The sequence below is a fragment of the Chenopodium album genome, chromosome 23 (genome assembly GCF_948465745.1).
Source record: "Chenopodium album chromosome 23, dcCheAlbu1.1, whole genome shotgun sequence".
Lineage (NCBI taxonomy): Eukaryota > Viridiplantae > Streptophyta > Magnoliopsida > Caryophyllales > Amaranthaceae > Chenopodium > Chenopodium album.
The window spans coordinates 183132-207924 of record NC_137856.1 but is presented as its reverse complement, the minus strand read 5'-3'; the positions used below and the strand labels follow the sequence as shown (position 1 = coordinate 207924).

Below are 24793 nucleotides of genomic sequence, written 5' to 3'. Positions count from 1 at the left end.
CGGAAAGTTATAACACACAAAATTGAACCAAATCTAGAGGGTTGAGACTCATGTTGAAAAGTCTCGATATTATATGGATGCATCATTATGTCATATAATGTTGTTTTAAATCATATATGACCACTAGTCGATCAAATAAAGTCTTGCGATAGACTTGAATTAATAAAGGAGATGTAAGTTGTAAAGACTAAATTAGTAATTTAAAATCAAAATGGACATATACTACTATATACCAAAAGTCCTTTGAGAACAAGGAATGTAATATTGTTTATGGATGTGATTGATTTATGAGAAAATATGGGACCAATATTGTGTTGCAGGGGTGACCGGTTTTACATCGGTTTGTTACTAGAGAAACTTTTGGTATTGTGAAAGGGTGAATCTCACTCAAGCTAACTAAAACGAATCCAATTATTATTGTAAAATGTAAAATATATATAAGGTCATATAAATTAAAATTTATTATGTGATTGTCTTTACCGTCACAAAAAGAACCGGAGAGTAGCTAGTAATTCATTTCGTTAAAGAAACAAATCCAAATACAATAGTTCACATAAGGAAGAAAAATTTCCACAGTTGAAGATCATAGCTACTCGTAGTAAATATTGAACTTTTGACCCGAGAGATGATAATTGATTCGGAGTAAGTTATAAGGGAATTTATTTTTTGATGAGTAGGGAAAAGGGCCTTATAATAGTGAAAGTGGAACCTTTTACAAGTCTACCCAGCCCGAGTTAATTTCGTGAGACACATGGGAAATTTGATTGTTTGTATCCTGGGGTGGGCAACGCTGGCATAATTATACGGACTAGTGCAGTACTTGGTGTGTAGACCCGGTTTCCCCTTCGCCTTTCTCCTCCTCTTGAATGCGCCCAAGATCTTCCATCACTTCTTCAATGCTGAAATGAAATTGACATTGAAATTGATGACGAATTTGTTCCATCTTCTCCAACTTCCCCCGATTTTTGATTCCCGAATTCTCTCAATTTACACTTTCCCTTTTCATTTTGATTTTGAAATTGATGGATCCCCAACTCAAAGTGATTCAATGGCAGGATTTTGAACAAGAACTTGCGAGGTTATCCAGTCTTTCTTCTGCTCTCCAACAAGCTCAGAACAAGAAACTCGCTCTTCAGCGTCACCTTCAAACCCTAATTCAGGTATCTTCTGATCCCCAACTCTTTTTCCAATCCTTAATCAAACTATACTTTTTCAATTGACTGATTCCTCTAGTTAAATTGAATTGTATTATTCTTTGATAATGATAGTAGTTTGCCAATTATGTTTAAAAGGGGAGATGGATTATCAACTATCAAGTTATTTGTGAACTAGTGCCATTAGCAATGTAGCAGTGGACATTTTGGGCAATGATATTAGTCTATTTACGGGGCTTTAATCCGATTGCCCGCGGTTTAGCGGGCTTGGACATCGTTTTCCAGGTACAATCGGAATCCTTGAGTCGGAGGAATCAACTCGATGAAATTTCTGAAAGATTGGAAGACAGAAAGCTGGTTATGGGAAACATGTTGATGCAAGCTAAGGTGGTAGAAGAACATGCTAAGACTAAAGAGGACCACCTTGCTACTGAAATTAAGTCTCTACTTGTTTCCGGGACATCTCTTTCAGTTGCGCGCAAAAGACTGCAGGTGCTATTTCCTATTCTGTCTCATTGATTCTATAATCTCTAATTAACTTCATTCTTATCCAAAACTTACCCATCATTTGATTGCCAAAGCGTTAGGAGTGTAATTAGCTTACAAATGGTTTGTAGGAAGGGCTTCAATTTGTTATGCTTCACCTTTGCGTTTCATGTAGTCTTGTCAACTACTCTGGTTCAGTTTTTACTTGCTTGTGAATGTGGCAGTGCAGCTATTTACTCTGCTACACTACTGCAGGAATCTGGTAGATTACTTGCTGGAGAAGAGGGTCTTGCTCAACTAAATGGTCTGCGAAAGATGCTTAGAGTGAGACAACAACACATGGTTTCCCAAGTTGCATATCTTTATCCAGTCAAGACCATGGTTGGTGCAACTCAGGAGCTTGAACTTGATTCGTTTCCAGGTGGGAGCAGACCAGGTGAGATATTATATTGTTCCTTTAGTAGATATTCTGACAAGTTGAATGATGAAGCAGAATCATATGTTTACTGTAAAACTTATATTTCTACTGGAAGTGTGTGTATGCACATTTAGGGAAAAAGGGGGGGTGGGGGGTGGGGTTAGGGATTGGGATTGGGGTTGGAATTGGGATTGGGATTGGGATGGATGCTTAGCCAATTCAAAGAAGATGTTTGAGTTCTGTTATTTTTCTTTTAAATCTGGAATTAGGTTTGGTGCCATAAAGAAGGGGCTGATTAAAATCTCTATATGTAACTCTTTACATAAGTGCTCAGTCCGGTTTTATGAAACTAGCTTTTGCATTTTTCGATATCCTTAATCAGACTACCCTTGTCTCTCATTCTTATAGCTTTATAGTGGTAGGATACCATTATGCATGTTGTTACGATAAAATATGCATTATGAAACTTCTCTATTACTCCGTACTCAGGCTCACCACAGCATACAAATAATCTTTCCCCCCTGCTTAATTTTTATCGATATGCAGGGACTCCTGGCGGAACTCTAGATGAGAACAAATCAAGGAACCAAGGAATCTTGACTATTTCAGGTGTACAGCTAAATATGCTTCCTTTTACTCAGTTGACTTTTTTCACTGATAAGAAGCAGGTTCAGAGGTCGACAACTGCTCTTGGATATGTTGCCCATGTGTGTACTTTCTCTTCCCTTGAGTAATGTAATGTTATTATCATAGGTATTCATAGCATGTTCATATTTTAGGGAAACTAGTAATTTGGATAAGTGTAGCCTTCAGGCTAATTGCTTTTGCTCATACGTAGATTTGTTTATGATATTTCATATTTCAGATGCTTTCATTTATAAGTCTATTACGTGCACTCTATTTAGCCAGTCATAGTTATTTAGTAGCTCAGCTGACTTGCAAGAAAATCCACATGAGCAACATTTACCCCCTTCTACAGTCCTCCCAATCACTTAGAAAAAGAAAGAAGAAGAAAGCAGCAACAATGACTGGGTGATATTAATACGTTGAGTTGGTCCTTTGCAGGTTATCTCACTCATAGCTACATATTTACATGTCCCTCTGCGATATCCTTTGCGCATTGGTGGTTCTCATTCGTATATTAAAGACTATGCACCCTCGATTGATCCCACGTCTTCAGGATCCTCCTCAACTGCCTTGGCCTCTGCAAATACGAAGTGTTTGGAATTTCCCCTTTTTTTAGATGGGCAAGATGCCACCAGAGCAGCGTATGCTATATTTTTATTGAACAAGGTTAGCTAATTATGAACCTTTTTAATACGGAGTAAATGTCATATCTACTGCCTGCGAATTCTACTTGTGAACCTTTTTAATTTATGTTTGCTGCCACTTTCCGGACTATGGTTGCAGTAGATTTTTGAGTTGAAGTTATATAATTGTATGTTTCTGCTAGTTTTCTTGTTTAATTTTGCTTATTGTACACTCCGTAGCAAGATAGAATTGTCACTTTTTGCTGGTCATTTGATGTTCCTTTATATTCATTTTTTCATCCGTAGTGCTTGATGAAATATGGGACTGACTTGGATGAAAATCCACAAGTCACCAGCTAAAGATTCTTACTCAATTAACTAAATTTTTTCTTCCCATTGTTTTGCATATTGCAGGACATAGAGCAGTTGTTGAATTATGTTGGGACTAAAAGCTTAGGGCCTCGACATGTATTGGCTAATCTGAAGGAGCTGTTTAAAACCATACTCTCACCAGACTTTATAGAAAGTGAATGATATCAGACTTTGTAAGTTAGGTATAGTTTTGTAAATGGTTTTTCTTCTTCTCCTTTTTTTTTTTTTTTTCCCTACTCAGAATGGGTGCATTTCCTCTTTTTTCCCCTTGAGCACCTGATTAAAACTCAATCATCTACCATGGAAATGATGTGTATTCTTTGTGAAGCCGGCATAGGATTGGCTGTGTCACATAACTGAAATTGCATTCTTTGCCCTCCTTATCCTGTAGTTTAGTTTATGAGGTCTGATGCTGTGTATTCTGTATACAACAGAAAATCCCAAGGATAAGCATAGTGTAGTATATGATGACAACTAACAGAGTAATGTTGATGTAGCAGACTGAATTTTAAGAATTGCAAAATTCTATGGTTACTTGTATACTTACAATTTAATTTTTTTTATTATTATTTTTTATTTATTTACATTATGTGCTACAAAGAATTTGTTATTGTAGTCTTTGAATGTTCACTGGTGTACAATGCAATGCAAGAGGTAGAGAGGCTGATGTATTAATTAATGAGAAACAGACAAGGGTATTATCCTTTAAGAGGGAGTGCTGTCCACGAAGCTGAGCATGACTCCTCTTAGAAGGCTATTGGATGTATAATATGCACATCACAGGATTTGTAATGGCAGCGAACATGGTAAGGAGCTGTGGTGTTTGATGTTGTTTTTAATTATTGGAAGTGAGAACTCAGAGTCAGATGGTTGTATCAAGTTTCCGGTCACTGATTCTAATCTAATCTAATTGGTGTGGTACTTATTTGTTGAACTTACTAACTAATTAGAGTAGTGATTATTTTATGCAAATGACATGATCATCAATCTTAAGTAAGTTAAGAGTGGTAAATGTAATGTGTGTACTAGTCTACTGTCGTTTGACTGTGTGAGTGAGTGACAGCCATGCATTGATAGGAGTAGTGATAAATCAATTCCCCAAAGTGAATAGAGTGGTGCATGAAACAAGGGAGTTGGAAGTCAGCTTTTGAAGGGAATTAAATGGGAGAAGTAACTGTTAGTTGGGTGTAAATATTAAATACTGTTACGGATGCAATACTAAATACGAGTATACTGTAACTATGAATGTGTAACTGTTAGACATTAGGACTTCCTCGTGAGAATGTCCACGAGTAGAAAATAGAAATTTGGTTGAGTTGTATTCTCCCACTTTTACCTTGAAAGTGAGTTGACCCATTTATTGTCTTCCACTCTCTATCTCTTATCTTTCCTCTTTCTTTTAAAATTTAGTAAATTGAGTAACTCAGTGAAAGAAAAGAAAGGTTAAAAAGAATAAATTGTAGATCACTAGCAATGGCGGAAAAGAGGAAGATAAGCAGTGAGAGTATTATAACTTACAAACACCACAAGACAAGTGCACTATGTCCGTCTTCCTCTGCCGCCGACCATTATGTTCGTCTCAAGTTTGTGAATCAGGTCTCTTTTTTTTTCTCTCTCTCTCTCTGTTTTCATTTTTGGGGCCATGCACATGCTTCATCTTGTACTTGATCTTACAGTATTCAATTATTTAAGTAGTAGGTGTATATATTAAGATAAGATAAAATGGGGTATTTGTAGGACAATGAAGGAACCTATTTTAAGGTGTTGCGTAATGCCAATCTTGGCAAAGCCTTTAAAGCGTACTCTGATCACCACAATTTGACTCACCAACTTCACTTCACCTTTGACGGCATGCGTGTCAATCCTAACCTCACCCCCGACGATGTACGTTTCTTTCTTTCTTTCTTTCTTTCTTTCTTGTTTCCAATAATTAATTTGATTTATTGAATGAATATGAAAAATGCATGCAGCTAAACATTAGGGATGGAGATGTATTTGACGTTTTCAGCTATGTACACGGTGGTGGTGGTGGTGGTGGTGCTTTCATCGGCTTTAATAATTTGGGATGAAGCTCCTTCTTAACCCAATTGGATTATTAAGTTTCCAGATCCTGTGTTTTATTTGGACCATTCGCTAATTGCTGTTTAGATGTATTAGGCAACTCTAGTTATGCTTTTCAAGTTTTTAATACTCTTCTAGGCTCCTAGCCCTTGGATGTATAGTGTATGATTTGTGTTAAAACAGAAATATGTATGTACTACTCCATAGTTAATTAAAAGTTTTCCTTTGATCATTAACAAGTGCATATAATGATATGATTAAGTGGGGTTAATTTTTGATGCAATACTTAGGAATTAAGGTTGTATAGAATGCATAGGATAAATGTGGAATGAGATATTAGGTGGTGATGAGATCACTCCTCACTCCTCAGTGGTGACTGGTGAGGTAGGTGGGGATGGTTGTAAACATGATGAGAATGAGTTAATTCCGTACAAGTATCTCAAAGCTACACTGCTACAGTAGCACTACTCCAGTGACAAGGGCTACGAATTGAAATGAGCAGGAAAGTAACAGAGTTAGCGTGTATAAAAAGATAATCAGTTAGTAGTAGACTACTAGTCATATCAAATTGATCCATCCATCCAATACCTATATTCAGGTTCAATAATAACGACATGTATTTATTCTTTACTTATTTTGTGTGTGGAGTGGAGTGTGTACTTGTATTCCCTTCCAGGCTTGCTGATATCACTCTATGCCTTTGCTTTTCTCCTTTACTCGTTGTATTACTTGCTCTTTCCTCTCTCTCTCTCTCTCTCACACACATTGTCAACATTGTCAACAAATAAACAACAAAGCCTGATCTGTGTTGAGGGAACAAATGGAGCAACAGCAACCACTACAACATGAGCAAGAGCAACAACAAGAACAAGAGGTCGACTCCAACTTTATGTATCTCAAATTTGTCAACCAGGTACTTTTGAATTTTGATTTACTACAACCATATGGTTTGCTTCCACTTGATATATAATTAATTTGTATAAATTCAGAATGAAAAGGCGACATTTATAAAGGTGCTCCGGAAATCAAAGATAGCAAAAGCATTTAACAAATACTACCAAGTTAACAACATACAACATGGCACCGCGCGCTTCCTTTTCAATGGCAATCGCATTCTTCCTACCTGCCCTGCCACTCCCTCTGATGTACGACTATGTCTCTACATAATACATATTCTCTCATTATTCTTCTATTTGCATTGCTATGATTGTAACTACAGCCTTCTACATACATACAGTTGGATATTCAAGATGGAGATCAAATTGACGTTGTTCGTGAGGTTGCTGGAGGTGCTCCATCCTGAACTATAGATCAACTTCTACTGCTGCTTTTACTTTATTTTGTTCATTAGTCACAGTACTGAGTGTAAGGTTATCCTACTCCGTACTGGTTAGTAGCTATTCTTAGGATTTTAAGGCTGTTGAATTGGCTATTCATTAATTAGGAACCTGGAGGCTGGAGCTACGTATTAAATAATGTTATGCTTAAATACCAAACCCATCACTGCCCTTTACTAAACTACTCTAACTCACAATCATCAACTGTTTGTGCTTCCTTTAATTTCCTTTTTTATTTACATCCTGCTTCATAATCTTTACCCTGTCATGAGCTATTATGCTTATTGTCGCGGAACATCTACAATTGATTGTTGCTTTACTTTGTTATCACCTAACTCAAGACTTCTACAAATAAGATTGCGACTATAATTTATTACTTGAATATTTCAATAATTAAACTAAAACAGGGGAGGAGTTGACACTATTTAAGATAAAGGAGTGATTAAAATTTGAATTATAGATGAATGGAACAGCCTAATCAGCTAGCATATGTAGCAGTAAAATCTTCTCAAAACCAGCCAACAATTTTAGTAAATGAATACAAACTAATTAAGAGCCTGAAGTAGTCTCAATCTGAACGGAATTGTCAATCACTCACGAATGTAGTAGCTTTAGCTCCTACAACTCCCAAATTAAGGAAATGAAGTGCGTTTAGATGATAAAAAGTAGTACAATCAAGTTCATTCATTAATTTCTAATGCAAGTTATGCAACACCTCCAAGCTTCGTACAAAATTGTGGTGAGCCTTCTAAGGATTAACAAAAAAGGGAAAAAAAAAAAAATGTGATCACACCTCTTTTACTCTCCTTCCCTTCTATCCTCTTCAATAGATGGCAAGTGAAAGCAGTAGTACGATGATTAGTGTCTCCAAAAGAGGCAATGAAGACTTAATGGGGGCTTTTGATTCATTGGTAGTAGAAATTGGAGGTCCCATATAATTGGGATTCAGACCTGTTCCAGCACCAAAGGTCGTGGGAGACATCGTGGTGGGAGAGAAGGGTGTTGCTGTTCCATAGGGGTTTGTTGTTGGTGTGGCTCCTGTCGTATTAGATGTTATGCTTCCTGCAGTGCTGCAAAATTGGTCCCATATAATTAAGTAATATAGGTGTGTGGTGTAATGTTAAAGTAGCTGCAATGGTTTGCAATGAATAAAACTAGCAGGAGATAGAATACTCATTGATTCAACAAAGATACTGTCTACTGATAAAAAAAAAACACTTGCAGAAGTATCACTTGCTCCTAAGTTCCTTCAGTTGAAGTCGAGATTGTACAAGAATGCATGTAATACCATTCAACAGAGATTGATCAAGCTCAAGCATGATTCAATAAACCAGAAGAAGAAAAAAAGAGTCTTGATCAAATCAGTTCTACTAATTAGGTTCCCTCCTTCTAAGTAAGCAATTACCGGCTTACAGCACATATTTTCTGTTAGAAATGACGAGGTTACAAGGTAATGCACTAGTTTATTAGAACTAGAAATATAATTCCTTTAGTAGAAGAGGGAAAATGCACATAGAAAGCAGTGTTGATCTAATTAAGTTATTAGTACTACTAGTACAGTGGTCCATAAAATAGGGGTGGAAATTGTAAATGTTGAACCTTGTTAGTTGTCGACCATTATTCCAAGGACATGCACAAAAGTTGAGAAATTCAAAAAAATAAAATTAAAAGCGGATTTGCAAATTGTAAATGGGCAAGTGGGATGAATAAAACAATAGTACTCGTACTCCGTAGGGTCAAGCAAGCTCAACTTTTGATGGTAATAAAACACAAAAACTGGAAAATGGTTGTGATGGATGAGATGGGGATGTAATTGAAATTGTACATAAATGGAGTGGAGTATACTGAAAAAGTAAAAAGGTGAAAAGAAAGGAAACTGGAAGTTTGGATGAACAACACGGCACGGTAACATTTACAGGGACGCACATTTAAGTTTGGACTGCCTTATAAACCCAAAATCAATAGTACTGGAAGTAGTTTTTATCATTTACTTTATTGTAATTTTAATCTTTCCAACCAAAAAAAGAGAAACACGATCCATATGCTTTCTTTCAAGTGAATGAACAATTAAAAAAGGCATGGGGAAGTAGGACAGAGAGTATTGGTGAAATGGTGGCAGGGCTCAAGGAGAGACAAGGTCACGGGTAGAATAGCAATATCATACCATTGCATATGATATACCAATAACAAGGATGCCATGCAATTTTAAAACTAGTAACATCTGACCCCACTTTACTACTTGTACTTTGTATGTAGGTTGAAATATAATTGAATCCATCAATGCATTCACTGACTTATGTTTGAGCTTTAATTTGAATATTTGGCTTCTTCCGACAAACACACCAATTTACCATTAGTCCATTACCATTAACATTGAATTCGATATGATGCTCCTATATATATATATATTATAGTGCATATACTGATATACTCCGTAGAGTATGTAATTTAGATAATTGGGAAATAAGTTAATTATACATGATGAAAAGCATATAAAATTGGGCATGGAATAGTGTGAAAGGAAAGCCAAGAATAAAGAAGCAGCAAATTTAGTAATAAAAAAAAAAAAAAAAACAAAAAAGAGGAATAGTAGAGGTACCTTGGAGAAGAAGGGTAAACACAAGATCCATAACCTGATTCCCAAGTAGGCAAAGAATGAAAAAGATTAAAAAAGAAAATAATAAACAATGGAAGAAAAGAAAAGAAAAGAAAAGAAGAGAAAAGAGTAAAAACGAACTAGGATCAGTCTTGGCGAGGGTGGCAGTGGAGGAGAATTGACAAGAGGTGGCAGCCATGTGATTACGCTGGTAGAAGCTGTTGAAGGCGTAGGAGGCGTGGGCTTGAAGAGTGTTGGGGAGGAAACAGAGGCCAGACTGTTGAATTGGCCCACAATCAGCACCAGCAGCACATGCGTAATCGAGTGCTGACTTCAATGCATCGTCGTCGGCGCCGCTGCGAGCAACACACCACACACCCTCGCCCACCTTAAACATCATCACTAGCACCACCATTGGTAGTCCTAGTCCTAGTCCTAGTCCTAGTCGTCGTCGTCGAGGTCGTTGTTTTACTTGTCTGTCCATCTCCATATCATTAATCAAGGGAAGCTACTCTTTGTTAATGCTTCAGGCTTATTAATAATATGATATGATATGACTACTCCACCTTTACTATCTCTCTGTTTGTAAAGAGCAATAACTCAACTGATGATGGATACAAACACACAGAGAGAATAGGAGAGAGAGAGAGAGAGAGAAACAAGCTAAGACTGAGATGAATGAAAAAGGCAAGTAAAGTAAAGGAGGAATTGAAGGTGTAATGTGTAAATCAACAAGCTAACAATGCTGGGCTCCACTTCTACTTCCGTCTTAGCTGACACAGCCCATCACATATCAAATCACTTTCATAAATTTAGATATACTTGTACATAATACGGAGTAGATAATACGACTACATGTACTACTTCTATTCTCACATGCTATCCTTTCTCACCCCCATTTTACTCTTTTTCACTAATTACTACTCCTTCCTTCTGTCCTTTATTTTTTTCCCACTATTTCTTTTTAAGCCGTTTCTTTAATTTTACCTCATTAATTTTTGGACATAAAAAATCATTTCTTCACTCTCACAACTACCTTATTTGGCTTGCTTCAAAAAAAAACCACCTTATTTGGCTTATTAACCCATTGCTTTCTCTTTCATTATCTTTTTTCAACTAATAATAAATAAAATAGAGTAACATTTCTCCGGGGTTTTCTTATCTAATATGATCTGATTGTCTACTTTGACCAAATTTTAACCTTATATATACGATAATTTAATAAGAAAAATTATATTAAGTGGGAGCTTATTAGGTTTATAATAATGTGTACTTTATTAATACTTATACGTAATTTTCATATTTCATTACGAAATCAAAGATATGTAGCGATAAAAACCGCTCATAAAGCATTGATCTTATCTGAATTTATTTTTTCTGATCTTAAAAAATAAGTAAAGGCCTAATTCCTCACTAGTCACCGCCCTTATTTTTATTACTAGGTGCTTCGTGAGAAAGTTCTTTTCTCCGAGTATTTCTATCATGATAATTGTCTCTTACTTTCTTTAAAATGTGGTCACACTGTCCTCATTTTTTATTTGTAGTTTGTCTTACTATTGAATGAAAATAAAAAATAGAAAACACAAAAACTGATTTGTACATTTTGTTATTAATTTTCAAAAATGATAATGTTTCTATAAGTTTGACTAAATGTTTTTTATCTTATTATGAAATAATTTTTCAAAATTCAAAAAAAAAAAAACAAAATATTAAAAACCACGGTACTACCAAACGAACCCTTAATTTTTCACCATATTAAATATGTGTGTCATTTGCTAATGCCACAAGTAATTTGAACCGGAGTACTTGTAACTTTTTTTTTGGTGTTTAGAGAGCCACAAGGGTGGGGGTGAGAATCTCGGCTTCATAGATTCGAGGCCGCGTTTGCATTGTTCCAAGCATGTGGCCGGGTCAACATTCCCGGCCTCAAAGCTATGACACCGTCATATTCTTCACCTTGCCCTCGGTGAGATTTTTGTGTGCATTCTTCCTAGCGTGTGGCAATGCACACAACCTACCTCTGGTCCGGATAAGGAATCAACATTGAATAACTATATTATAGCTATTCAACATTGAGTTGCCTACCTTCCCCTATAGAGCTTTATATTGTACCCATTGTAAAATATTAGTGAGCATCCGACTGACAGTATACACAATAATGAGTCAAAACTTGTGAAAATATGATAATAACACCCCCGTTTTTTTGGTGGAATCTAAAGACTGGGTATTAATATAATCCACATTTTGACACTTTCATTTTTCCAGAAAATTATTTTTGTGGTCCCCAAAAAGGGAAAATACTGGAAAAATGGCCATATGAAAATTTACTGAAACAGTCCAGAAGATGGGGAAATAAGAGTGGGATGGGTTTTTAACAATTTTTACATCTCATGTGTTCCCTTATTGTGCTTTTTTTTTTTTAGGTTCGGGATCGGGACAGAATATAGTGATTGAGCCCAAAACAGGGTGATTGGGGGACAATTTGGGTTGTTGGTGATTGTTTACATGAAATAAGATATGATACTTACATTACAAACATGACACATGTGAATAGTTATAAGGAAATTTTGTCAGATAACACCTTTTAAGTGTGATTTGTTGTGAAAAAACACCTATATATATATATATATATATATATATATATATATATATATATATATATATATATATATATATATATATATATATATATATATATATATATATATATATATATATATATATAGGGGAGGGATCCGGTAAGAACCCCACCTTATATAAGAACCCTTTCTTATGTAAGAACCCTAATTATGTTCTAAACTTTTTCCTATGTTCTAAATTTTTTTCAACTTATGTTCTAAAGTTTTTCCTATATTCTAAATTTTTTCTACTTATATTCCAAATTATTTTTAATGTTTTAAATTGTTTTTAGATTATGTTCTAAATTTGTTCCTATGTTCTAAATTATTTTTTCAGCTTATGTTCTAAATATTTTCTATGTTCTAAATTATTTTTTTTCAGATTATGTTATTAATTTTTACCCATGCTACGATTATTTTTTTCAACTTATGTTCTAAATTATTTTTTTCTTATGTTCTAACTTTTTTGGTTGTTTATGTTCTAAATTTTTGCTATCTTTCAAATTATTTTTCTTATGTTCTAAAATTTTCTGCTTATGTTCTAAACTTTTTCTACTTATGTTCTAAAATTTTCTGCTTATGTTCTAAACTTTTTCTACTTATGTTCTAAATTTTTTTTCTATGTTCTAAATTTTTTTTTTCTATGTTCTAAATACGAAATTCTCAAAATTACAGAAATGCCATTACTAAAGGATCATTTTAGATGGTTAGATCAAAACTAATAAAGGGCTGAGATTGGTTCTTATATAAGATTGGGTTCTTATATAGAGGAGGGTTCTTACATGAGCCTTCCTCTATATATATATATATATATATATATATATATGTGTGTGTGTGTGTGTGTGTGTGTGTGTGTGTGTGTGTGTGTGTGAAAACACACCTTATAATAGAAATAAATGGTAAAATAACACCTAAGGGTGGTTTCAGGCATGTTGACTTGGTTTCACGGCGTTGACCATCATGTGTGAGTCACATGCACCGATTTACCCTCCCCCTCCCCTTCTAACTTTTTACCCTTTCTTTCCCTCCAACTCTATTTTCTTTCTTCTCTCAATCACTTCTCTCTGGGTTGCTGCTCGCTCACATCACCATTAAAAGCTTTTGGAAGTTGCTCGACCATGGCAGTGGTTTAAATTGGCCATTCGTGGTTTAAATTCGGTCAAGGAATCGGGTAAGTGTAAAAATTTCTCTCTCTTCTCTTTTGTTACTCAATTTCAGTTTGAGTACTTGCCTAAATTTCTCCGTCCTTTTCTTTGTGTCTTCCATGGATAAACAAGGGAAGCCTCGGCATTACTGCTATCTCCATGCTATAGAACATTGCTAAGATTAAATGATCCCCAAATAAAAACCCTAATTCCATTTTAAAACCCTAACTTACGATAATTCGCAAAATCAACAAAAGTAATGGAATAAGTCTTTAATTAATTCTACTTACATGCCTCGTAATTATGCCAATTGAGTATATTTGCATAAATCGGAGCTCAAATTTGGAATTCACCTTCTTAAAATAATGGGAGCAATGGAGTTTGGGTGAAAGAGCCTAGGGTTGGGGAAGAAATTGAGAGGAGAGAGAAAATAAAGTCGGAGGGAAAGAAAGGGTAAAAAATTAGAAGGGAGGGGGGGTAAGTCAGTGCACGTGACTCCCATGCGGTAGTCAACACATCGGAAATCGCCTTAAGGTGTTATTTGACAAATATATATATGTATATCCCTACCTTATAAAAAGTAGAAAATTACTCTTATGAATAGTGTAACGCCAATTATACCCTTTAAAAATGTGTATTTACATATATACCCTCATTAATATGTATAAGTTTTTTTAATGAATTGTGTTTTGACAATTATACCCTCTAAAATATTTAATTATGTACTTATTTGCTCTCATGCATTAATGTTAGTTATATTGGACATTTATACCCATAAACATAGTTGTTTACATATTTTAATTTTGCCAACAACTAAATTTGTGATTTTAAAACAAGCTGAAAGAGCTTCTAGATATGACTAGCTATATATGCACGCGCATCGCGCGCGATAGCTGCCCTAGTATATATATATATAACATCACTATAGTTAAGTCATATCACATCATATTATTACACTTATATGACATCAATATATTTTAAGAATATCAAAATAAAGTCAAAACTCAATCTTGGTACTTTAGGGACATCTACATCGGTGTCTTATGGTTTCAAACCTCCTTATATGACTCCAGGAGTCATCCAACACATTCAATTCATTTTTTGAAAAAATGTCAAAAATTGATCCGAAATCGTGTATTATAGCCTTCAAATTTGGACAATTTTCCACTTATTTTGACCCGGAAATAAAAATTGTCGAGATGCTTACCATGAACCCTAATACAACCCAGGAGCCTATTTGGGTGGGTGCAACCATCCAATATGCCTTTAAACAGTCAATTTACCCGTTTTAAACTTGCACCAATTTCGTGAACTCAAGCCTACCACGGACATTTATGACAACATATAACGGTCATATATGGTTCCAAACGTCATTATATGACCCTATGATGTATCCCCTAGGGTCTCAAGATTTTTCGCCACCGAGCACCGTAACATTAAAAAATTTTCAAAAAGCGTGTATAATAGCCTTCAATTTCGGAACTTTTTTGCATTTTTTCTCGCGGAAATAAAAATTGGCGAGATGTTTACCATGGTCTCCAATACCCTCCAAGAGTCTAATTGGGTGGGTGGAACCATCCAATTTGCTGTAAAACGGTCAATTTACCCATTCAATACTTGCATCGATTTCGTGAACTGCAACCTACCACGAATATTTTTGACAAAATATAATGGTCATATATGGTTCCAAACGTCATTATACGACCCTAAGATGTTCTTCCTCCGTTCTTTATTACTTGATTTGTATTCCTTTTTGGGAAATTTCTTTTTACTTAACCTGTTTTCTTTTTTGGCAAATTAAATACTACACTTTTGCTTATATACCCTTACATTTTGAACATAATTAAAACCATGTATCCTTTGTTACCATACCCCCTTCTCTCTCACCTCAATCATTCAACCCTCCCTTTTAATACTTCATACTCCCTCCGTTCCCAAATGTTTTTTACGTTTGGAATTATGCGCGGTAATTAAGAAATTGTGTAAAGTTGAGGTATATTGAAATATTTCAATGATTGAAAATACAAATTTATTGAAAAATACAATGTTGAGCATGTGGGGTGGAGAAATTAGAGGAGAGAGGAGAGAGAAAGTAATAATAAGTGTTGAAAAACTAATAAAATAGTATAAAAAGTACAATAGCACATGGAAAAGTAAGGACTTTTGAGTAAAAAAAATTGTAAAACAAGGGTAATTTAGTCCAAAATTTATGACCAAAATAGGAAAGATACTAAATGTAAAGAATAAAAAGGAACACCCTAAATGAAAACGTAAAAAACATTTAGGAACGGAGGGAGTAGTTCACTAGACCACCATATCATCTTATCCATGGCAACTACCAATCTCCACCATCCCAACAATTTTTTTGAAACACCACCGCAAAACATCAATCGTTACCCTTATCTACCTCTTCACCGTCGATGGTCTCCAAATCCCTCCCCTCACAGCCTCTCTCGTCACTTCTACGGCTTTACCGTCTCCGTGACCAACTCAATTTGTAAAAACGCTTAAAGTTCACCAAAATGGAGGCCATGGTGGTTGGTAGCAATTGTAGATCTGAAACCACCAGAGCCTATTTCGACCACCAGTAAGCTCTTAATTCTGAAAATTATGCTCAGGGACGGTGGTTGGTGAAGTGTGGGTATTTTCTCTCCCCTCTCGTTCTTTTATTTTCAAGTTTGAAGAGGGTTTGGTAGGTGGTTGTGGTGGTGGTGGAGTGAGAGGTCACGGTGGCTGTGGTGGTTCACATATGGGGCTGTGGTGGTAGCGGTGGGTTATAGTGGTGGCGTGTTGGTTGTGGTGGTAGCTGTGGATTGTGTTTGTAGCGCATGGGTTGCGGTGGTGGATAATGGTGGTAGCATGTGGGTTGCGGTGGTAGCGTAAGGGGATAAGGTGGTGGAGTGTGGGTTGTGGTGGTGAGACTGAAAAAGTAAAAAGTCAGTGGAGGGGAATAGTTACTTGGCAAGTGTAGTGGGTACGGCCATTTTGGTCTTTTAGCTTTTTGCTCAACTCTTTCTTAATTTGCGTGCCTATTTGCAATGAGTCAAGTAAAAAAAAATTGAGGAAGTTTCCCCTGGGTCTCAAGACTTTTCACCATCGGGTCCCGTAACATCCAAAATTCCTAAATAACGTGGATAATAGCCTTCAATTTTGGAATTATTTGAACTTTTTTCGAGCGGAAATAAAAATTGTCGAGATGTTGACCACGGTCCATGATACCCTCCGGAAGTTCAATTGGTGGGTGGAATCATCCAATTTGCCTTAAAACAGTCAATTTACTCGTTCAATACTTGCATCGATTTCGTGAACTGTAGCCTACCACGGACATTTTTCACAACATATAATGGTCATATATAGTTTCAAACGTCATTATATGACCTAAAAATGTATCCCCCAGGGTCTCAAGACTTTTCGCCTCTGGGCCCCGTAACATCAAAAATTCCAAAAAAAACCGTGTATAATAACCTTCGATTTTGGAATTTTTAGACCTTTTTTCGTGCGGAAATAAAAATTACCGAGATTTTGACCATGGAAGTCCCTAATATCTTTCGAAAACCCAATTGGGTGGGTGGAACTATCCAATTTGCCTTAAAATGGTCAATTTACTCATTTTCGTACACATCTCTTGTATTGGCTTTAAGCTTTCACATGACATGTACGTGAGGAAAGCTCTAACCACTTGAGCTATACTTCATTCTCGGAGTATTTGTAACTTTGTAAGTTACATTCATGTTGTTACATGTAAAATCAACAGGTATCTGTGTAGAGGAAATGATTTTGACAAATGAATAAACAAATAAACATGTACACCCTTTGTTTAGAGTAAAAAGTTCTTATAATACAAGTAGATAATGATAAGCATAAAACAATTTCTTTGTTTGTTAGGGGTTCTAAACAACTCTATTGAGAAATGATGGGTAAATTGAAACGAGCATAGAACCAAAATTGTGAAACACATACTACTAGAATATCATGACCTCCGACTTGTTTTAGTTAGCACAAGTAGCAATAAAGTATCATCTGCTGCTGTTTTAAAATTTAAATAATTAAATGGCCCGAGGCTTTGCAAGTGCATCCGTTCTTTAGTGGCAAATTGGCAATGCTTCTTTTTCTTTCTAGCACCACTAAAACTAGTGGGCATTATGATAAAAGAGCATTAGGGCAATAGTAATAAGAGGTTTGTGGAGAGGTTTTTGGGAGCAATTTAGAGGTTTGTTCACAAACTTCTTGTTGTTGGGTTAAGGTTTGTTGTGGAGAGGTTTGTGTAGACAAACTGGTTTGTATTTGCTTAGTTGGTGAAAATTGAAGCTTTTCTCCTTTTTTTTTTTTTTTTTTTTTTTTTTTTTTTTTTTTTTTTTTTTTGTAGGGATAAATTTAATGAGTTGTATTGATAATAGGTTCCCTATATAAATCTGTAAATAGGTTTATCTATTGTTGATGAAAGGTTTGTTAGGGAAGAGGTTTGTGTAATGATGACGTGTCAAGTGAACAAACCTCTTAAATGTTTGTTCTATTGTAGATGCCCTTACTTACATGTTACATCCCAACCTTTTACGGGGAACAATATCATCATACGAGTATTCATTTATAAAAGTACCATCTTTCTTTAATCGACTACATACTATATTACTCCATAGAAGAGCTAACTCTATAGTCTCAAGTTTATAGGTTTAAACCTCCATCAACTATGTGATTCATTGGTAGGGTTCTACTTTGGACATAAGTACCTTAATCTTGGACCATCCGTCAATATTTCAGTACAAAAAAAAAAAAAAAAAAAAAAAAAACAAAAACAAAAAAAAAATACCTAATCTACATTCACACAACCTACTCATTTTAGGTCCTACAAACTTAATTTCTAAAGCTTGCTAAATACCTTTACATCCCCAATTTTAATCTTGAATTATACATTCATTTCAAGGCTGAGCAGAAAAATGATATTGCTATGTGGCACTATGCACAACAGTTCACCACTGCACGGGTTTGAATCCACAACACCACCTATCCATATTATCGATGCATGAAAACATCCACAAAAAAGTAGTGACTAATAAAAACAAATATCTAATCACAATTTGTATCTGTAAATTTTGAATATCGCAAATTTGTAATAAACTGACTATTTTTCAGTAATTGTATGATCGTGTGACTTCAAAGTGGCTGGATAAACCCATATCACCCACACCACTCCACAGTCCCTCAACTACGCCCCCCACCCCCCCCCCCCCCCCCCCCCAAAAAAAAAAAAAAAAAAAAGAAATAAAGAAGAAAAGAGTTAAAATAATAAAGAATTCGCCAAAATATATTTGGAAAAAATGAGTATTTTGGGTATGGGGGGATTTTAGGAGTAGCATCAATCTCGTTCACTTTCTTATCCTTTTCCTTTCTTCCCTCTCCGAGTACAGGGATCACTACCCCGCTGAGAAACAAAATGGAGCAGTGATATTTAACCAAAAAAAAAGGGTACCTTCATCAAGGCTTAGCTTTCTCATAAAACAGAATGTAAGCCTCACAACCGAGGACCTCCTTCAAGGTTGTTTCACGAATATACGAATCACTGGCATGATACCATACAGAATGTCCTCGTCTATTTTCTTCTTCTGACCTTCCTCTTCGCCTGTCACCTCCTCTGACATAGGCCACATAATGACCTCCTCTCATTGATCCAGAATGCTCCACCACTCCAATCAAGCGATAAATGCAATTGTCCCTCTCTGTGGACCTGCACGTTTGTTCAAGCAACAAATCTTAATATACACTTCGTATATAGTCCTTACTAAACCACACTCACAATAAAGCTAGCATGATACAGAATGCATGCATATTGCAATAAACACAGCTAGAGTCAATCATAAATCCAGCAGAATTTACACACAAACTGAAATTTCACTCTCTCTACATTCATATGGTTCACCCCACCCTCCTTTTCTTGTCTTAAATTGGGAAACTCCATTATTATGAACTTACGTGACTGTCTAGTCAACACAACCCCACCACCCACCTCCCCCCCCCCCCCCCCCCCAAAAAAAAAAAAAAAAAAAGGAAGGGAAATAAAAGCTGGTGCCTCAAATTCAAGCATGCTCATGAGGGAGTGCTCTCTCTCGTTTAAAGTGCCAAGTATTTGTAGCACATAAACATATACGAAGTATATATATATCATAATATCAAAACCAGGCAGCAAGGGCAGTAAAAGCAAGTAGCTTAAATGATAGCAACTAGCACAAGTGCACCAAGAGAATGCATGCATATCATGCTTAAGGATCCCTTCTTTCACCAATACTCAAAATTAAGAAACCTAAGACAAGTGTTTCACTCAATATTCCTAATACTTTAAGAAGCAGTCTCAATTTTAAACTCAAACCATCACAGACAAAGGAAAAGTACCCTGTGGATGAATAGCTTTATAAGGGACTAAAATAAAAAGCTATTAGCTCAATAAAATGTAAAATCTCACATTCCTACTGTCTGTAACCTAATAGTGATTCAATTTGATTTTTCTATAAAATAGGAAACTACTTCATTTGCCTTCCTTGATCTCTTTTTATCTCTCTAAATTCAGTCTTTTTTTCTGAAGTTGAGAAGGGGGGAGAGGGAAAATGGAGGGGAATTAACTCTCTCAGCTCACCATATTACTGATAAGTGCTGCTACATACCATGTTTTTATCCTTTCAGGGTCTCTCAGATGGTATCATACATCTCAAATTTACTGTAGTGACAACATTTACACTTTGTGAGAATAATTCGTCATCGACCCAGCAAAGCCAGCACATGCTTAAATTAAAATCAGGAAAAGTGGACATCTAGACTCCTCAAAATATCCACGAATGGCACAAATAGCAGTCCGCGGCGAATATTGTAATTCATCCAATGATAATGTTCTGCAATTCTACATTCTTTCAAATGATTAGTATTTAGCTGTATGAATTTAAAAAAAAAAAAAAAAAAAAAAAAGGTTGCTCATTGATTTGTCATTTTGCTGATCCTAGAAAAGCTCAATTTGTCACATTTCTGATCCTAGAAAAGTTTAAAAAGTGCATTCAATACTCAATCAAATGACATCCCTTGGTAGCTTATGTTGATAAGTCATTTAACTAATCCTGTATTCCTGTCAATCAAACACAATACAGAAACTACTGCTCTCTTTCTTACAGCAAAAGCATATGTGTCATTTAAAACAATCTTGTCAATTTGACACCACACATTACTTCTAAATTCACTGCTATTTTAAAATATCAATAATAACCAGATGCAGGCATCAAACTATCTCCTAACAGGTTCATTTATCAAAAAAAAAATCTTCAGATAGAAAGTAGGAAGTTATTGCTTCCACAAACCACAGGACATAAGACCTTCGAGCTATAGAATAATATCCATGTGCTACTAATTGGTGTACGTTAGGACTACATACTTTGTCTGGATTCCATTCGCCTAGAAAGAAAACTATCAACTGGATGTGCAAGGAGCACACACATACAGCAGAAGGTAAATTCAAACAACAAAAATCACATGTATGGGCAAGTAAGCAAATTAAGGGCCAAATGTGCACAAAAAAAATGTAAACAACTGCATAAAACAAGAATGAACAATAAAAATATAAAGGAATAGGCTGGCACCTGCAATCCATATAAGGTCCAAGATCAATATATTCCTTAAAGCCAACATAGCCATTCAATTTACTCAGACGGCCACGTGCATCTTGCCCAAATCTTTTCAGATGAATAGTCAAAATAGGAGGAGTCTTGCTGATAAGTATTCGTTTAGTTGCATCTCTCATCACCTTAACACATTTCAAATCAACTTCCGCCTCTTCAACCTCTCCTGATTCATGCTCCTCACTTGGTCCATACGGCCTCTCAACAAGTCCATGGACATCACCAGATTTACCACCTAAATAAGTTGTATCAGACGGCATAGAGCAAACAGACGGATCAGAGGCATTGAGATGTGTAGTTTCTGGTTCACGTCTACTTTCTTCTTTTTGTGATAAATTTGGACAAGGCCCATTGATTTCCTCATCATCAAGCTTCTTCAAGTTCTCATCTATCTTAATGCTTCCATTGTCATGAGCATCCAGAGAAACAGCTGAGGAGTCAGAAACATGATGATTCATTGCTAGCATAGTTTCAGAACTCAAACATACATCACTGGACTTGCTTCTTTGGACTGATGCTGTTTTCTGCTGGTTCTCCATCTTTCTTTGGCGTCCTTCTTTCAGTAATTTCGTACAGTTTTCACAATGCCAAGCATGTTCACCAGACAAAAGTTCAGGCTTTATGAAATGCGCCAAACAAGTCTCCACAGATACTGGTGAATCTGTGTCATCAACTTCATCAGGATCAGACTCAGTGCTGTTCCCTGCTAGAAATCCATTGGCCAAACCATCACTAACCGAGACACTATTCATTCCCGCCACAGCATCTTCAGGCTCATTAAACAAATCACCTAGGCCATCAAATCCATGACTATCTTCTCCATCAACTACAGCTGAAGAAGAGATTTCAGCATCTACCTTCATCTCTTCTTTCCCATCCATGAGAGCATCTTCCTTGTAGGTCAGCAACAAAATCTCATTCTGCACCGGTTGCTCTTCAACCCAATCATTAACTGTAGACTCCAACTTAAGATACACATTCTCAGGGTGCACACTGAAGTCACCAACAGACTTGGCTGTATCTAGCACCGAGACAACACCATGATTGTCTCCCTCCATTGCAGAAACTTGAGACAAACTAGCTTCAAAACTTGAATTGGCTGTATCGTGAATAGAAAGAATATCATGGTTCCCATCATGGCTTCCAAGATCTTGAGTAACAGAAAGTCCCTCCTTCTCAACAGAATTTGGATCATCTGACAAGGACACTGACTCAACATAATCCATCCAACAAAAACTATCAGCTTCTTGAGCATCATCACTTTGGGGAAAGGGTTTATGATAATCCAACCACGGCATGCCATCAGCATCCTGAGCAACACTATGTGGCAATTGAGCACTAGCGTTGTTGATGGAGTTACTATCTTGACTCATCAAAGTACTTCTAGGAACCAAGTTACAGGGTTCAACAAAGTCCACTGATAGAGAACAGCTAGGAGACCCACCATAGAAGCCAGAAGAGGACTCGGTACAGGTTGAAGCATTACAGCCACTAGGAGCAGGCCCCATATTATCCTTCAAACCAGAAGAATCCATGCTTGTTGCAGTATTACAATCACCAGGAGCAGACTCTAGATCTTCATTTTTATTCAGTTTTGGGCGATTCCTTCCACCTCTTTTAGGAGGCAACTTTGTTTTCTTTGCTCGATGAACTGGTTGAGCTTTCTTAGACAAAGATTTCTTCATCGGCACAGAAAGTGACAGGTCCAGGAATGGCTCATACACCACAGATGAGTGCCCACATTCAACACAACAGACAGTGCTTGAAGTTTGTCCCCCAAATATGGCATCAACAAATGTAGAATTCACAGGTACAGGTCTCCCGTTTCCAGGTGACGAACCAGCTAATTTTTTTGCATGCAAATCTTCAGAAGACAGCCCATCAAGCAAACAACGCAACAATTCATGACTGTCCTGCTGCTGAAATCCTTTAAACTGAGGAGCTTTTGCACAAACACAACCAAACAATGATTTGGGGTTTATTACATTTTTCACACCTGACTCAGGGCTAGATTCAACAAAAAATTTCTTCAAAGCACTCATTAATGGACCTGTGGACCCTTCAAACTTTAGCAAATTATCTCGCAATATATCCATAGCTAGCAGATTCTGCATGACAGAATTGAAAAAACATGTATTCCCAAGATTAACCAACCCTCTAACTGCATTAAAATCTTTTCCATTCACAACATTGATTGATTTGGTTTCCCCTTTCACTTCACTGATAACAGTACCACTTCCAAACCAAATATCTTCCACATCCACTGAAGGCACTTTTGAAGACTGCTTTTTCAATAGTTTGACAATATCTAGGAAAAAATCTTTATGTTCACCAGTGGCCACCACTTTATCTACAGGGAGAAGTGTGCTGCAAGGAAAACACCACCTTAAATGAGGATTCTCTACTTGGATTACCAATGGATGCCGACTTTGTTTTGCATGCCTAAGCGCATGACTTTGTGGGCTATTTGGTAAGCCAACACCTCCACAGGAAAAATGCCCACATTGTAAGCAAATCCAAGTGGCTTTATTAGCTCTTGAATCAGAAGCACCTTTCTTTTTACCGTGTTTTCCCCTACCTTTACCAGCCTTTCGATCATTCACTCCCTCCCGGCAATCTTCGCATCCAGTGGACTCGGCAGCCTCAATTTTGGAAGAAACACTCTCCAAGTCAACAGCCTTCTCAAGATGGACACAAACTGTCCTCTCCTGATGCTGCACAGATTCATCAGCAGCAGCCACGGAATTCTGATCGTCTTCATGAGATACAGCCTTTGGGGAAGACGTAGAAACCCGCTTATCCTTATCCTTATCCTTCTCCTTCTCTTTCTCCTTATGGGCATTACGAGCCGCCTTCTTTTTAACCTTTTTCCCCATTATGTCCTATTAACCACATTAGAGAAAAATACAGGGGTGCACACAATAATCAATGCTCAAAACCAAAGGACTCGAAATAAAGCGCAAGTTTGCAAAGAACCCGTAGAATAGATAATCAATGCTCAAAACCAAAGGACTCGAAATAAAGCGCAAGTTTGCAAAGAACCCATATTTGGCAAGCGCAAGCCCAGGGCCATGGGTTCAAATGCTAAACCTACGAGCTGAGCCTGATTAAGAGTAGGCTCAACTCCCAACCCCAAATAAATTTCGGCTTCGATTAGGTTTGAAAGAAGCAACAAATTAACAACTAAATTTAACTCAATTATCAAATAAAATCCTTCTCGCTTAAGAATATCAACACAAATTGCATAAAGTAGTATTCTATGAACAAAATCGCTGGTTATAAGCATTCGTAAGTTGAGCAATAACAAGCAATAGTTCAATAATCCACCTAAGAAGAACCCTAAATCCAGTATAATAACAAGTAAATTAACGATAGGATGAAATTAAACCCTAGATAGTTGATTGATATAAAAGATGTTACCTGACGACAAGCAGCTTCAAAGGAGAACTCAGAGTACGCTTCAATGGAGGAGAGAGGGGAGGTGCAGCGTATATATTATTAGCGAAAAGCTCCGAAACAAAAAATAATGAAAACATAAACATCATTAATGTCACTCACCAGATCCATATACTGTAATATCATACGAGTATAAATTAGGGTATCATTAATTCACCTCGTTTTTGCTTATCTCGAACGATTTTCCTTTTGATAGTCTCTTATGAGTAAATTTTAGTCCTAAAATGTTCACCCCATTTGATTTTTCC

The 24793-nt window shown here is 36.4% G+C and overlaps 5 protein-coding genes across 5 annotated transcripts; 3 read left to right on the top strand and 2 right to left on the bottom strand.

Moving 5' to 3' along the window:
- Positions 1-769: 769 nt before the first annotated feature.
- LOC145608912 (vacuolar protein sorting 38-like) lies at positions 770-4269 on the top strand. The gene is made up of 6 exons (XM_081664497.1): positions 770-1160; positions 1440-1646; positions 1896-2076; positions 2605-2765; positions 3124-3351; positions 3723-4269. Exons 1-6 carry the CDS (start codon positions 1023-1025, stop codon positions 3840-3842), a joined length of 1035 nt encoding a protein of 344 aa, XP_081520623.1. The 5' UTR covers positions 770-1022; the 3' UTR covers positions 3843-4269.
- Positions 4270-4745: 476 nt separating this feature from the next.
- Positions 4746-5880, top strand: LOC145606636 (uncharacterized). Its single transcript, XM_081662444.1, has 3 exons — positions 4746-5276; positions 5418-5564; positions 5651-5880. The coding sequence occupies exons 1-3, from the start codon at positions 5154-5156 to the stop codon at positions 5747-5749; spliced, it is 369 nt and encodes a 122-aa protein (XP_081518570.1). The 5' UTR covers positions 4746-5153; the 3' UTR covers positions 5750-5880.
- A 507-nt stretch (positions 5881-6387) lies between these two features.
- On the top strand, positions 6388-7173 carry LOC145606800 (putative small ubiquitin-related modifier 8). Its single transcript, XM_081662631.1, has 3 exons — positions 6388-6654; positions 6731-6886; positions 6979-7173. The coding sequence occupies exons 1-3, from the start codon at positions 6562-6564 to the stop codon at positions 7042-7044; spliced, it is 315 nt and encodes a 104-aa protein (XP_081518757.1). The 5' UTR covers positions 6388-6561; the 3' UTR covers positions 7045-7173.
- Positions 7174-7589: 416 nt separating this feature from the next.
- On the bottom strand, positions 7590-10348 carry LOC145609125 (PLASMODESMATA CALLOSE-BINDING PROTEIN 1-like). Its single transcript, XM_081664679.1, has 3 exons — positions 9816-10348; positions 9678-9711; positions 7590-8148 (listed from the first exon to the last, which is right to left on the bottom strand). Exons 1-3 carry the CDS (start codon positions 10162-10164, stop codon positions 7902-7904), a joined length of 630 nt encoding a protein of 209 aa, XP_081520805.1. The 5' UTR covers positions 10165-10348; the 3' UTR covers positions 7590-7901.
- An 8364-nt stretch (positions 10349-18712) lies between these two features.
- On the bottom strand, positions 18713-24639 carry LOC145609233 (ubiquitin carboxyl-terminal hydrolase 2-like). The gene is made up of 3 exons (XM_081664771.1): positions 24510-24639; positions 21051-23971; positions 18713-19159 (listed from the first exon to the last, which is right to left on the bottom strand). Exons 2-3 carry the CDS (start codon positions 23963-23965, stop codon positions 18910-18912), a joined length of 3165 nt encoding a protein of 1054 aa, XP_081520897.1. The 5' UTR covers positions 23966-23971; positions 24510-24639; the 3' UTR covers positions 18713-18909.
- Between the last annotated feature and the right edge of the window lie 154 nt (positions 24640-24793).

Excerpts from the sequence above, each read along its gene's own strand:
- LOC145606800 (XM_081662631.1), top strand. The coding sequence starts at position 6,562 with ATGGAGCAACAGCAACCACTACAACATGAGCAAGAGCAACAACAAGAA. Across the intron at positions 6,655-6,730 it reads ATCTCAAATTTGTCAACCAG|AATGAAAAGGCGACATTTAT; the intron begins GTACTTTTGAAT and ends GTATAAATTCAG. Across the intron at positions 6,887-6,978 it reads GCCCTGCCACTCCCTCTGAT|TTGGATATTCAAGATGGAGA; the intron begins GTACGACTATGT and ends ACATACATACAG.
- LOC145609233 (XM_081664771.1), bottom strand. The coding sequence starts at position 23,965 with ATGGGGAAAAAGGTTAAAAAGAAGGCGGCTCGTAATGCCCATAAGGAG. Across the intron at positions 19,160-21,050 it reads GGACCTTATATGGATTGCAG|GTCCACAGAGAGGGACAATT; the intron begins GTGCCAGCCTAT and ends ACAAACGTGCAG.
- LOC145609125 (XM_081664679.1), bottom strand. The coding sequence starts at position 10,164 with ATGGAGATGGACAGACAAGTAAAACAACGACCTCGACGACGACGACTA. Across the intron at positions 9,712-9,815 it reads CCTCGCCAAGACTGATCCTA|GTTATGGATCTTGTGTTTAC; the intron begins GTTCGTTTTTAC and ends CTTGGGAATCAG. Across the intron at positions 8,149-9,677 it reads GTTTACCCTTCTTCTCCAAG|CACTGCAGGAAGCATAACAT; the intron begins GTACCTCTACTA and ends CCAATTTTGCAG.
- LOC145606636 (XM_081662444.1), top strand. The coding sequence starts at position 5,154 with ATGGCGGAAAAGAGGAAGATAAGCAGTGAGAGTATTATAACTTACAAA. Across the intron at positions 5,277-5,417 it reads GTCTCAAGTTTGTGAATCAG|GACAATGAAGGAACCTATTT; the intron begins GTCTCTTTTTTT and ends GGGTATTTGTAG. Across the intron at positions 5,565-5,650 it reads CTAACCTCACCCCCGACGAT|CTAAACATTAGGGATGGAGA; the intron begins GTACGTTTCTTT and ends AAATGCATGCAG.
- LOC145608912 (XM_081664497.1), top strand. The coding sequence starts at position 1,023 with ATGGATCCCCAACTCAAAGTGATTCAATGGCAGGATTTTGAACAAGAA. Across the intron at positions 1,161-1,439 it reads ACCTTCAAACCCTAATTCAG|GTACAATCGGAATCCTTGAG; the intron begins GTATCTTCTGAT and ends ATCGTTTTCCAG. Across the intron at positions 2,077-2,604 it reads TCCAGGTGGGAGCAGACCAG|GGACTCCTGGCGGAACTCTA; the intron begins GTGAGATATTAT and ends ATCGATATGCAG.